Below are 12,290 nucleotides of genomic sequence, written 5' to 3'. Positions count from 1 at the left end.
TTTATATTTACACGGCAACAGTTTCAGAAAGATAACCATTTAAACAATGTAGTTAGCAAGTTGGGCTGCTAGTTGATACTGCTGGTTGTTTTTGTGATGAATCCACATGTGCTGCTTTGTAGCAACCTTTTCAAAAGATTTTCCTTTGTTTGCACGGAGTGTCAGCATTTTTGAATCCACAATTTTCAAAAAGTTGCATTTTCAGGGTTCTGAGCTCCGTTATCGTGTGAACGGACACACCAGACGCTGTGAAAGTTTCCCCTTTTCACTTGAAAACGTTGTGTAAACAGGACTTTACAGGGAAAGTGAGGCGCTTAAAGAGTTTTCAGCAGAAACTCTGTGATTCTGCGACTCGTCTGTTCCTCATTTGAACCAAGAACTGAAAGAAAACTCAGCTTCTTCAAGAACTGCGCAGAAAAGTTCCTTCTGACTGAAAAAGAACTGTCATAGTTTCACATATTCTGTTGCACTCAAGACAACTTAAAAAAAAAAAAAGAACTCCCGATGTCATGATTTTCAGAAAGACTTTCTTCACTTTTTTGTTTTCGCAGCTCTGATTTCTTCTTCTTTCCTTTCTTCTGTGGGATTTATCTGCTCGTCTGCTCCCGATTCCCTCGCCGCTGCCGGAGTCGGATAGTTAGGGAATCGATCAAGGTGTATTTTAGAGGGAAAGCCCGTTCTCTCAACGGGGATCTAAATTTTAAAAGGCTTCTTTTTAAGTGGAGGACGAGGCGTGATCCCTCTCTGTGAAGAGGCGGCGCTCTCTAAGTCTCCATCATTACCTGCTGACAGCCGGTCTGAGCCGGGGTCAGACCTCAAAGTCAATCTGTCCTCGTTTCCACTGAGCAGAGAGCCAGAAACTCACCTCTCAGAGAGAAAACACACGGAACCGGGGAGCGGGACGAGGCAGCATCGACCGCAGATTCATCTTTTCTTCAGTGAGGAGGAGAAAAAAAAAAACCTGAAACTGAATGATTTACGCAGAAGAGAGAGAGAGCAGAGGACAAAACGCTCGTTTGGCCAAGGAGAGACGGGAAGATACGACACTTCATGTGGCCCTAAAACCAGTCGGGATGAGAGACGACGAAACACCGCCTTAAAATCAGCACGACAGGACACGAGCGCTCGCTTCAGTCCAGACCTGTGTAAAAACGACTCTGGTGAAAGTAAAAAATACAGATTCATGTGTCAAGGTGGACAAAACGAGCAGAGATGACGCTGACATGTGAGAATAGATCCTCACATTAATAAGTTCTAATGTTAACATGTGAGAAAAGATCATTAAATTAATAAGTTCTAATGTTAGCATGTGATAATGGATCTTTAAATTAATGTTATAATGTTAATATGTGAGAATCGATCATTAAATTAATACATTCTAATGACAAAATGTGAGAAAAGATCATTAAATTAATAAGTTCTGATGTTATCATGTGAGAATAGATCATTAAATTAACAAGTTCTAATGCTAATGTGTGAGAACAACTGAATGAGTTAGAGTTGCTAACATATAAAAGTGAATTTCGAAGACATTTATTTGCAAAGCAAACTTAAAAATGAATCTCCACAGTAAATTGTCAGACTTAGCAGCGAGTAATTTGGCATGTATAACGCTAACATGGTAGCATAGATTAATAAAACGATCCAGCAGCTGTAATACTAACGTGAAAATTGTAGTTGAAAGTAAGTTAGCAGCTCAGATTCTAACATCAGAAAATAGATGGTGAAAGCTTGCAATGAGAAAGTCGTAAAACTTTTTGTCACACATTTATTATCCTGGGAAATAGTTTCCAATAATGGATGAATTCCTTAAACACAGATTTTCTCAGTGTGATTAGTGAAGACTTCCTCTGGGAAACAATATTCAAGTTTAGGTGGAACAGAGTGAACCTGCAAAGGGAACAAAGGAGGAGAAGAAAGATGAGGACGATTAGGAGCGAGGGGAGGAGCGCGACTCGTCTTCTCACAATAAAAGCAAATAAAGTGAATAAAGAAAGTCGTAATGGGCGAAAACACAAAGAGAGACGAGCGTTTGTCGAGAGAGGGAGTCGAGGAACGTCGCACGGGGAGCCATGAAAAATCATCCAGGAGAGAAATGAGTGTTTAATTTTTCAGAGAGAAGAAAAAAAAAGAGATTTGGACGCACATAAAGGAGGAGAATAAAAAACGAAATTACCAAAGGAGAAGCTGTCGCAGGAGCGACTGACGGACAGACAGATGTTTGTAGACAGAGGGAGACGATAGAGAGACACAGAGACAAAGAGCGAGAGGGAGAGAGAGAGAGAGTTTGAGCCTGCAGGCGTTTTAGCAGAGCCCGTCTCTCTGGACTCGCTGCGCCTTTAATGAATCGCTCACACACACACACGCACACACACACACACACACACACACACACACACACACACACACACACACAGACACACTCCTGTTTATGCTCCGTATCGAGGACCAAGCAAAGCGGTAAACTGCCGTTTCGCTGCGATCCGTCCAGCGAAGTCCGCCTGTAAATAACAAACGTCCTCATTCTGTTTGCTCTGAAATCTTGTTGTGGTCCTCGCAATGTTCAAAGGACAAAACAAACACACATATTCTTGTTCTTAGCAGAATGTGGGGACCAGTTACCCTACAAAGTCAGAACCGTCTTTTTCTATAAACAGTATTTTTGGCACCGCTTAGCTCCGTCATGTGAGATGAACTGAAATACTGAATATTAATGGAGTTTTCAACCAACCAAGTGAAAATCAGGTCACGAGATTTCTGTTTATGTTTGTAACTCTAGATAAATTGTCCTAATCTGACAATTTTCAGCGTAAGATTAGCCAAATAATCTATTTTTTCACCACATTTCCAGGTGTGTTTCCAAAGGAAACCTCCTGATGACACCGTCTGACTGCATCGGTCAGTTGAATGTTGCTTGTGACAAATTTATACAACTTTTTCAAGAAAAACTTATGTCATTGTGATTTTGGCTGTTGGAATCTACACCACCATCACTGGTAGACTTCTGGAAAGCAGCATGTTCAAAATGCACCACTTTGCTCCCTGCTGTCAACATGGAAAAACTAAATAAATGTAATTTAAAAAACTATATACTATATATATAATGTAACTGTTCTCCTCAGTCATAGTTAATAGTTGTTATGTAAATGCGAGGAGATCGACTCTGAAAATGTGTTTTAAAACTGTTTTGAGGCTGTTTTGTGACTGTATAGATTCACTTATAATTTAACAAAATGTACATTTACTGAAATTCACCACTGAATCGTCTGCAAACATGGAGACATTTGTTACATTCAGGCCAATTCAATGGACCAATAATGTCAAAGAAGGGCAGTTTAAGAACCTCTGAATGTTTCCATCATCCGGTTCTCTGCACACATTCATGTGTGTATGTAAATGTTATAGTGAAAACACTCTGAACACCGACGAGTGGCCTGACACGAACTGCAGGACCCGTCCGGACCGAGTGAGGAGTCGCTCTCTCTGATCCATGATTTCAGTCTGATTCTAGCTGCTTGGCTGTGGCCGTGGTGAAAGGAGTCCTGGGGCTCTGTTTTAATGGTCTGAGGTGTAAAGCGTTCTGGTATTTAGGAGATTTGGCTCTTCTTAGTCTGGACGTCTGCTGCAAAGCAAAGCACAAGATTTCAAATGGCATCGCCAATCTGAGGCTCCTGAGAAGAAAAAAAAAAATCTGCCCAATGGAGGTCCGATCGGATCCCGATCACTCCGCACCATTCAGGAAAAACCATACTGTGATTCCCAGCATAGAGTGTGAATGTGTGTTTTAGTAACTGCGAAAACCAAAGGAAATATTTCATTTTACATTCTGTAACTGAAGGAACAGGAAGAAATGTAAATATATTTACTGGCTGTACTGCAGTGGGACACCAGAGGGCAGCAGAGGGGCATCATCAGAATGTCTGCTTATTGTTTGATTTATCAATAACGATGATCCGACAGATGCTGAATTAACACAGCAATTTGTAATTTATCACAGTAACTGTACTGTAAAAATGGCAACTCGCTGAACCTCAGGGGGCCAGAAGAGGGCGATAGAGGGACACTGTCAGTTTAATACAGTCAAAATGAATAGGCAAGTTGCGCACACACACACACACACACACACACACACACACACACACACCGGCAGGTATAAAGTCCCCTGGCGGACAGGAAGGACATTTCCATAAAACAATTTCACGGCCGTAAATTTGCGGTGCGTTAACGTGCCGCACGCCGGCGGGCTAAACGAGGTAAAGGTGGACGCAGGAAACAAGTTACAGAAGAGGGTAAAAAAAAAGAAGGGATGGTGAAGATGCTGAAGCCAGACTGTGACAGGGCAGAGCGAGAGCGACGGACGGACGAGGTGGAGAGACGTTAAAAGGGAATGTTGGTCCTTTAATCTGTCGGTCTCTCTCCTGCAGCCCGAGGCGAGCCTGCAGCGCTCCCCCCTCCCCCGCCTCACCCCCCTCACCCCCTCCTTCATTAGCGGCCCATCAGCCAGACAGCCGTTTAAAGGTGGAGTAAGAGCACGGTTCGAGTCCCGCCGTTGCCACATGGACGCTGCTTATACTGAAAAACTGGAAGCAAGTTCATCTCTATCAAACGGGTTGACATCTGCACTGATCAATAATCGATGTTTCTGCCGCTGACAAGAGATAATGACACATTAACAGCGTCACCAACCGACTGACGAAACTCAAATAACCATATAGAGCATCTTCCTCCTCTAACATCCAGATTACAGAGCATCTTCCTTCCACTACCTGATGCTGACAACAGTATCACTGACACTAACAGGAATTCTATCGATTAACTCGCTGCCTTTATGTACAGAAACTTCAAAAGTAACTGAAATACTTCAATAAAGAGGTGAGAAGAGAGCAGGAAGTGACTGACGACTGTCATCAGGTAGGATTTACATTCATTAGTAAAATGCAGTGTTCATGTACAGAGTGTGTGAAACAGTTCAACACAAGGCGGAGAGCTGGAATGTGTGTGAGTGTATACGTGCGCGCGTGTGTGTGTGTGACTGTGTGTGCATGTGTGTGTGTGTGACTGTGTGTGTGTACTCATTGTGTCGTTATTTACTCTGCCGTACAAACAAAGCAAGGTCACATTCAAGGTGACGTGATCTCACCATCTCTGCCTTAACATGCAAACAAGTTATTTTCCCCTCCGTGTCTCCCTCCTCCCCTCCCTCTCTCTCTCTCTCTCTCTCTCTCTCTCTCTCTGTCTCTCTCTCTCTCTCTCTCTCTCTCTCTCTCTCTCTCTCTCTCTCTCTCTCTCTCTCTCTCTCCCAGACCAGAGTCCCTTCCTGCAGCTCGGGGATGTCGTCTTAAACAATGCTATTAGTTTGTAATAGTTTTTAATTACTGGCCTTCTTTTTCGATAAATCACCTCCCACTTTCTCGCTCTCTTCTTCTCCGCCATGGAAAAACCTATTTGTGTCCGTAATTAAATGGAGGAGAGGGATATGAATTTAGTGGCGCTGGCTCCTCGTCTCCCACTGTTTCTGTTTGAGCGGCTCCTGATTAATGCCGATACATATTGCTTGAGATAACCATTTAGTGCTTAATTTAGCCAAATTTATTGCCCGCATGGCGGCGCGGGGGCGGAGCAAGGTGGAGGCGACGGGGTGGGGGTGGGGGGGGGTGACGGGGGCCACCTCACCGGGCCGGGGAGGGATCCTGCTGCAGTGACACAGCACTATCTGGTGGACAGCGGGGGTACTGCAGCTGAATCACTCAAAGTGTGAAGTAGACCCTCCGCGCTGCTTCACGTGTCACATTAATAAAATGCAGCAGGATTTCCGGAGCTGAACTTCACCCGACTTTCTCCAGAACGACCTGGGAGAGTCTCGTTTTTGAAGGTGTCAGCTTGAGGAAGCAGGCGGGGTGTTTCTGTTTCAGCTGAAGAGACGATGACAGGAGGCTTTGAGGCTCTGAGATCTGGAGGAGATTTCAAACTCTTCATCTCATTCACACACGCTTCCTCTTTAGACTGAACCTCTCAGCTCTTCCACATCACAAGAACTCTGCTTCTCTGTGGAACACGACTCTTATTAGAGCGTTGTACAAATAATACGCCAGGTGTGGAGGAGGAGACTTTCTGCAGAACCAGACTCAGATTAGTAGACTTCCTGTAGAATCAGACTCAGAGGAGCAGACTTTGTATCGTTCCAGTTGTGGGCGACAGACGGGCAGACAGGCGGACTTTGAGACGGATTCAAACCGGGGTTCAGGACTCAAAACAGAATCAGTCAGTGGTTTGATGGGCAGGAGTCTCAGAACCTTCCGTTTTCACTGTTACAGACTCTGTCAGCCTCGACTGCTCTGCAGTGATTGGTACTGATATTGAGAAAAGGGGCGGGGCCAGAGGCCGGCTCCGGGCTTATCACAGCGCCGATCAGGTGTTTCCTCAACTTTTACTTTGAAGGGACGTAAAACGCTGAAACCCTCCAGATTCAGGGTTTTATGGGGAGAGTGTTTTGTTTGAAACCTATTGGAGAAAACACACACACACGCACACACACACACACACACACACACACACACACACACACACACACACAGATGCTGGCGGTGTGTGTTGGTCTGATTAATGACGGCAGCAGCAGAGCAGCTCTAAGCCAGCTGTCACATGACATCTGATGACTGCCTCTCTCTCTCTCTCGCTCTCTCTCTCTCTCTCTCCCTCTCTCTCTCTCTGTCCACTTCCTCTCTCCTCTCCTGCGCCGTACAAACCAGCCGGGCAGTGTCACCATGTTCAGTGGTTCGGAAAGATCAAGCGGCGAACTTCAACAAGACACCGAACATTTCTGGAGGGAGATTGATCCTCCTGACAATGTCAGACAAGAAGCTCTGCAATCATCCAATCAGCTGCTGACTGTGGTTACCATGGTGATTTCAGAGCGCGTCAGAGTATGAAACAGGTTGTTGAAATAAAAAGATTCGGGAGACAAAGTGTTGTGGGAGGTCCTGATGCCCTTCGGTGTCTCTGCTGTGGATTATAAGAGACAAACATGGAGGATAGTAAATCAGAGACCAAAACCTTAACGCCATAAAACTCAGCTGCTTTTCCAGGCTAGTAGTGAAGATGTTTTTAATAATCAAACTGATGATTGTCTTCCTCCCCCCTCTGTGTCTCGCAGTGATGAATAAAGGTCAGTGTGTGACGAAGTACTACCGCTGGATCCAGAAGAACGGGGGCTACATCTGGATCCAGTCCAGCGCCACCATCGCCATCAACGCCAAGAACGCCAACGAGAAGAACATCATCTGGGTCAACTACGTCCTCAGGTCGGTGCCGCCACCGTGGCGTCTCGCTTCCTGTCACAGACTCTCATTTTCATGAGAAGAAAGATAAATTCACGTCCGTGATGAAGCTTTGGGGCGCCTGGTGTCAGACTCGTCGGGGTCAGTGGTTACTGTCAGTGATCTCCTTGGTTTTAGGTTGAAAACTGTTGGAAAGCTGACTGAAAAGTTCTTCTCTTTCCGACTGGATCAGTGAACCGACTTGTAGCATTAGCTGAGCCTCTTTTTCTCCCTGACTTGGGGAATAGTTGTGGTTTAAGCAGCTCCATTACTTTTTTACTAAACTCCTGTTTGCTGTAGAGGAACGTCTATTTAATCCTGAAAACCTTCCAAGCTTAGTAGCATTAGCATTAGCCTTTGATTAGCATGGTTCAGGAGCATTTAGCTCCCCTTTCCAAGAACAGGTTGGTCGTTTGTCTGAGGTGTTTCGTTGCTTCTCCTCGTTGTCGGTTCATCGACGTTTCTTCCTGCCAGGAACTGATGGAGCGTCAGTTGAATTTAAGGTGTTCCCTGTGTTTTCTTTTGCAGTAATCCAGAGTACAAAGACACGCCCATGGACATCGCTCAGCTGCCAAACCTGCCCGAGAAAACCTCGGAGTCCTCCGAAACCTCAGACTCTGAGTCCGAGTCCAAAGAAAACTCAGGTGAGCGAAAGGAAAAGAAATCATGAGTCTGGAAACATGAGTTCTGGTGTCACGGACAAAGGGCGAGAGAAGCCTTGACAAACTCGTCTGCGGCGCCTCTTTACGAGTTAGCAGCAGAGCGAGCAGCAGGAAGGAACGCAGGCGGGAAGACAGAAGCCAGAGATGTTTTATCGGCGGCTGCCAGCGTGTTGTGTTTGCCAGGCCCGAGCGTCACACTGCCAACAGCTGCAGGCGGCGAGCGCTCGCTGGCAGCGCCGCCAAACCTGCCACCAAATGACAAAATGATAAAACGCGATGCAAAATGCCTCCAAACTCCACACTGAACCAAAACACCTCCAGGAAAAAGGCCACAATGCACGAAAAGGAGTCAATACAACACCACAAAGACACAAAGCGGAGGTTTTTCAGCTGAAAAGACAATGTAGAGAATCCTTCCTGATACTCTCCAGAATCAGCCCAGTTCGGCATGTCTCATTATCTGTTTCTGCTTTTCTTCTGTTATCTTTGTCTCAAATCAACATAGTAGTTAGGCCGAACGTCACAGTGAAGCCAAACGCTTGTGGACTGGCCCACTCTCGCCACTTCCCCCGGTCTTCTCTAGATTGTAGAAAGTGTTTCATTTTGTTGACATCTGTGTCAGAGCCCGCTGTGATCCCTGGCGCCACCCTGCAGCCGCTGCTGTCTCAAAGTTCGCCTTGCGATCTGGTAAACTGGTGAACTGAAAGTCTTGGTCCGCCAGTTCTGCTCCTCTGCTGCCCCTGCTGGCCGTGAGCAGACTGAACCCCGACAAGCCGGAGGTGAAGGTTCATCCGTGAGGTTCTAAGGCGGGCTGATCCGAGCTCCTCGGGCCGTTTGGAGCTGAAGCCGCTGCAGCTGCCGTCGCCTTCCAGCCGTCAGCCTGCCAGAGCCGCTCTCCTCCAGCAGGACGAGCAGCTGGCAGCCAGCCCCGGAACATTCTGCCCCGGGTGCAGGAGGGCCCGTCTGCCTCCACGCTCCTGCTCTCCGGATCGCTGTTCACATGTTTTTACGCTTGGAGTCTGTGGTTCAGGGCTACATAATGTAACTGTGCATAGATAGATTGGTAGAGAGACTCCCTCCAAATGTTTTTCCACATTTTGACTTGTCCCTCTGAAATGCTTTGTCTCTCTCTTGATACAAATTGATGCTTCATACAAACGCCTGACCCTTCTCTAGAGCAGTGTCCGTGAATCAAACGACCCTCTGGTCCTCGGAGAATCTCAGAGCTGCTCGCTTCATGGTTTCTTCTTGATATCGAGTGTATTTTGCTTGAAAAGCCTCTTAATGGAGATGTGAGGTTTCCCTCGGACGCAGCCACTGAGTCGACATTTGTGTCGCCATTAGGGAGCGCGAGCGCTGCCAGCCGGCCGCCGCTGGCCTCAGTGTGTGCTGGCAGGGTGTTCGAAGTGTGTGTGTGTAATGGGCTGGACATCGCCAACATGCCTGAACAGCAGCAGCTACAACTGCTAAACACACATCAGTGGATCCAAGGACGACAGAATTTAACTCAAGAAGAAAACACAAGACAACGCAAAGCATGCAAACAGAATCAAGAGAACAAACACAGGGCGGAGATTTTTGTCTTTCCTCTTCATTTCTAACCCGTCTTACCTCTTTTATCTCCACAGACAATGAGAACGCCAAGTCGGAGGGCAAGCCGAGCCGCCAGGCGGAGCACAGCGAGGACCCGGAGATGGACAGCAAGCGGCAGCAGCAGCCCGGCCAGCCCCACTGCTCCTCCCAGCAGGACCTGAAGCGCCAGGAGGAGGGAGACTGCTCCAGCAACCCCGAGAGCCAGGACAGCGACGACAGCCTGGAGCCCTCCGACGGGGAGGCGGAGGAGCCGGAGGAGGTCGGGGCCGGGGGCGGGGCCGGGGGCGGAGCCGGGGGCCGCCTGGGACGGCTGGCCGGTCTGGGGAGTTTAGGAGGTCTGGGTGCCATCGGTGGACTGGGTAACCTGGGTGGGCTTCATATCAAAGTGGAGCACTACGGAGAGGGCGAAGAAGTACGGCTGCACAACTCGCAGACGTCTTCATCAGAGGAGGAGGAGGAAGAGGAGGAGGAGGAAGAGGAGGAGGAGGAGGAGGAGGAGGAGGGAGGGGTGCAGGACTGCGACGGCTCTGACGCTGGGGCAAAGCTCCAGAAACGGAGGAAGAGGAGAAAAGTTCAGAAGTGGGACGGGTCGCGGAGCCGGAGACTCCGTCTGTCCTCGAACTCTCCGAGTCCCGTAGCAATAGGAGACGCCGCCTCGCTGGTCGACCCTTCTCAAGCCGCCGCCGCCGCCCCCGCCCACCTCCTCGCCTCCTCCAGCTCCCCCTCCGGAGCCAACGCCTCGTCTTCTGTTCTGAAGATCAAGACCGAGATGGCCGAGCCGATCAACTTCGACAACGACAGCAGCATCTGGAACTACCCGCCCAACCGGGAGATCTCCCGGAACGAGTCTCCGTACAGCATGACGTCCAAACCCGCCGCGCCCGGCGGCCACGACGGCTTCCCCTCGCCGCAGGGCGGCTCCCTCCAGGTGGCCATTCCGGAGTCCGTCCTCACCCCTCCTGGGACCGAGGGCGGAGCCGGAGGAGCGAGGAAGCCTCCGTACAATGGAAGCTCCGCCCCTTCCTCTGCGTCCAGCGCCGCCAGTTTAGCTCCGCCCTCCAGCGCCTCCTCAGCCGACCCCCTCTCCCCTCCCCTGTCGGCGTCGCCCCGGGACAAGCAGCAAGGCACCCCCACCACCTCCTCCTCCTCCTCCTCCTCCTCCTCGTCCTCCTCGTCTTCGTCGTCCTCGTCCGGCTCGTCCTCGGCGCTGCTGTACTCGGGCGACCTGGAGGCGCTGCAGCGCCTGCAGGCCGGGAACGTGGTGCTGCCGCTGGTGCACCGGGTCACCGGCACCCTGGCCTCCACCAGCACCACGTCCCCCCGGGTCTACACCACCGGCACCATCAGGTACGCGCCGGCGGACGTCACCCTCGCCATGGCACAAGGCAACCTCCTCCCCAACGCCGCCATGAACTTTGTGGACGGTTCGGGGTTCGGCCTGGACCCCAAGACGCCGATGGAGATGCTCTACCACCACGTCCACCGGCTCAACATGTCGGCGGCGGCGGCCGCCGGGCCGTTCGTCGGATCCCCGGCCGCCACGGGGGGCAACGGCACCCTGGGGGGCCAGATGCCGACGGCGGCCAACGTCTTCACCACGGCGGAGGGCCTCTTCTCGACGCTGCCGTTCCCGGTGTACAGCAACGGCATCCACGCCACGCAGACCCCCCTGGAGAGGAAGGAGGACTAGGACCAATCATCCCAGACCGCATTACTGTGTTGAAGACCACTCCTGAGTTCAAGAACAAACCGTTTCCTGGCGATCTGCGGCCGACGCGGCGCAGCACTGTGTTTGTGGGAGGGGAGAGCGGACAGGACCGGACCACAGACCTACTCTAGCACTTTGAATCTGAGCTACTGAGCTTGTGTAACTGACATGAATGACTCTCAAACATGTCCCCAATACTTTTTTCTATCTTCCTCTCTCTCCTCCTCATCCTCTTCTCCTCCTCTCTCTCACTCCCTTTGCTCCTCTTGAACAGACTACTCTTTCTTGTAAAGAAGTTCCTCTTTTGCCTACAGAGAATTCGTATTGCCTACGGACTCCGCCGGAGCCTGACGGGGAGAATAATTTTTATGATTTGACTTGTTTCTGTTGCGTCTTTATGAAGATGCTGATTGTGTGTATTTAAAGGAGGAAGGTACAGGGCTTCGTAACTCTCCTCGTGTATCTTGATGTGATCAAGGCTTGAAAAACAAAGGGACGTTTTTAAACCTGGGGGAGGTCGGCTCTCTCACTGATAATCTTTTGAAAAAAGGTTTTTGAGGACGTTTCTCGATTGAGGGAATAGCTTAGAGAGTTAATGCTGGTTTATTTCCCTTTTCTTTTTTTTTTTTTATAAAATACTCTAGCTCAGATTTAACTTACAAATCAAGCATTAAGAAGAAAAACAAAAAAAAGCAATTTCAGCCGGGTAATGACCTGTGAATTCTCGAATGTTACTACTTCCTCGTTTATCCCAGGAGTTTACCTACAGGTCTCGCACCAAACATGACCTCCTCTTCCTCCTCTTCCATCTCTGCCCATCTCCTCTCTCTCTCGCTCTGTCTGGGTCATCTGGGATCTCTCCGTTTCTACCTGTCGTTTCTGCAGATTTGTGGTGCTACCCTGACTCAGCTGGCTGACGTGGGTGCTGGAATCAAACCCACAGCTCGCTGAAGGACTGATTGTTGTTTCTTTTGACCGGAGGAGGAATGATTTTTTTTTTGTTTTTAAACA

At 49.1% G+C, this 12,290-nt stretch overlaps 1 protein-coding gene across 3 annotated transcripts in view; it reads left to right on the top strand.

Moving 5' to 3' along the window:
- Positions 1-11,286, top strand: part of npas3 (neuronal PAS domain protein 3) — a 227,106-nt gene extending 215,820 nt beyond the window's left edge. For all 3 annotated transcript variants that reach the window (XM_030117194.1, XM_030117196.1, XM_030117195.1), the window contains 3 exons: positions 7,154-7,301; positions 7,845-7,960; positions 9,607-11,286. In XM_030117194.1, the coding sequence (XP_029973054.1) occupies positions 7,154-7,301; positions 7,845-7,960; positions 9,607-11,261 (1,919 nt within the window). In that variant the 3' untranslated portion in view covers positions 11,262-11,286. The remainder of the gene's footprint in view (positions 1-7,153; positions 7,302-7,844; positions 7,961-9,606) is intronic.
- Positions 11,287-12,290: the final 1,004 nt, after the last annotated feature.

The sequence above is a fragment of the Salarias fasciatus genome, chromosome 19 (assembly GCF_902148845.1).
Source record: "Salarias fasciatus chromosome 19, fSalaFa1.1, whole genome shotgun sequence".
NCBI classification, from domain to species: domain Eukaryota; kingdom Metazoa; phylum Chordata; class Actinopteri; order Blenniiformes; family Blenniidae; genus Salarias; species Salarias fasciatus.
This window is presented reverse-complemented; position numbering and strand designations above follow the sequence as displayed.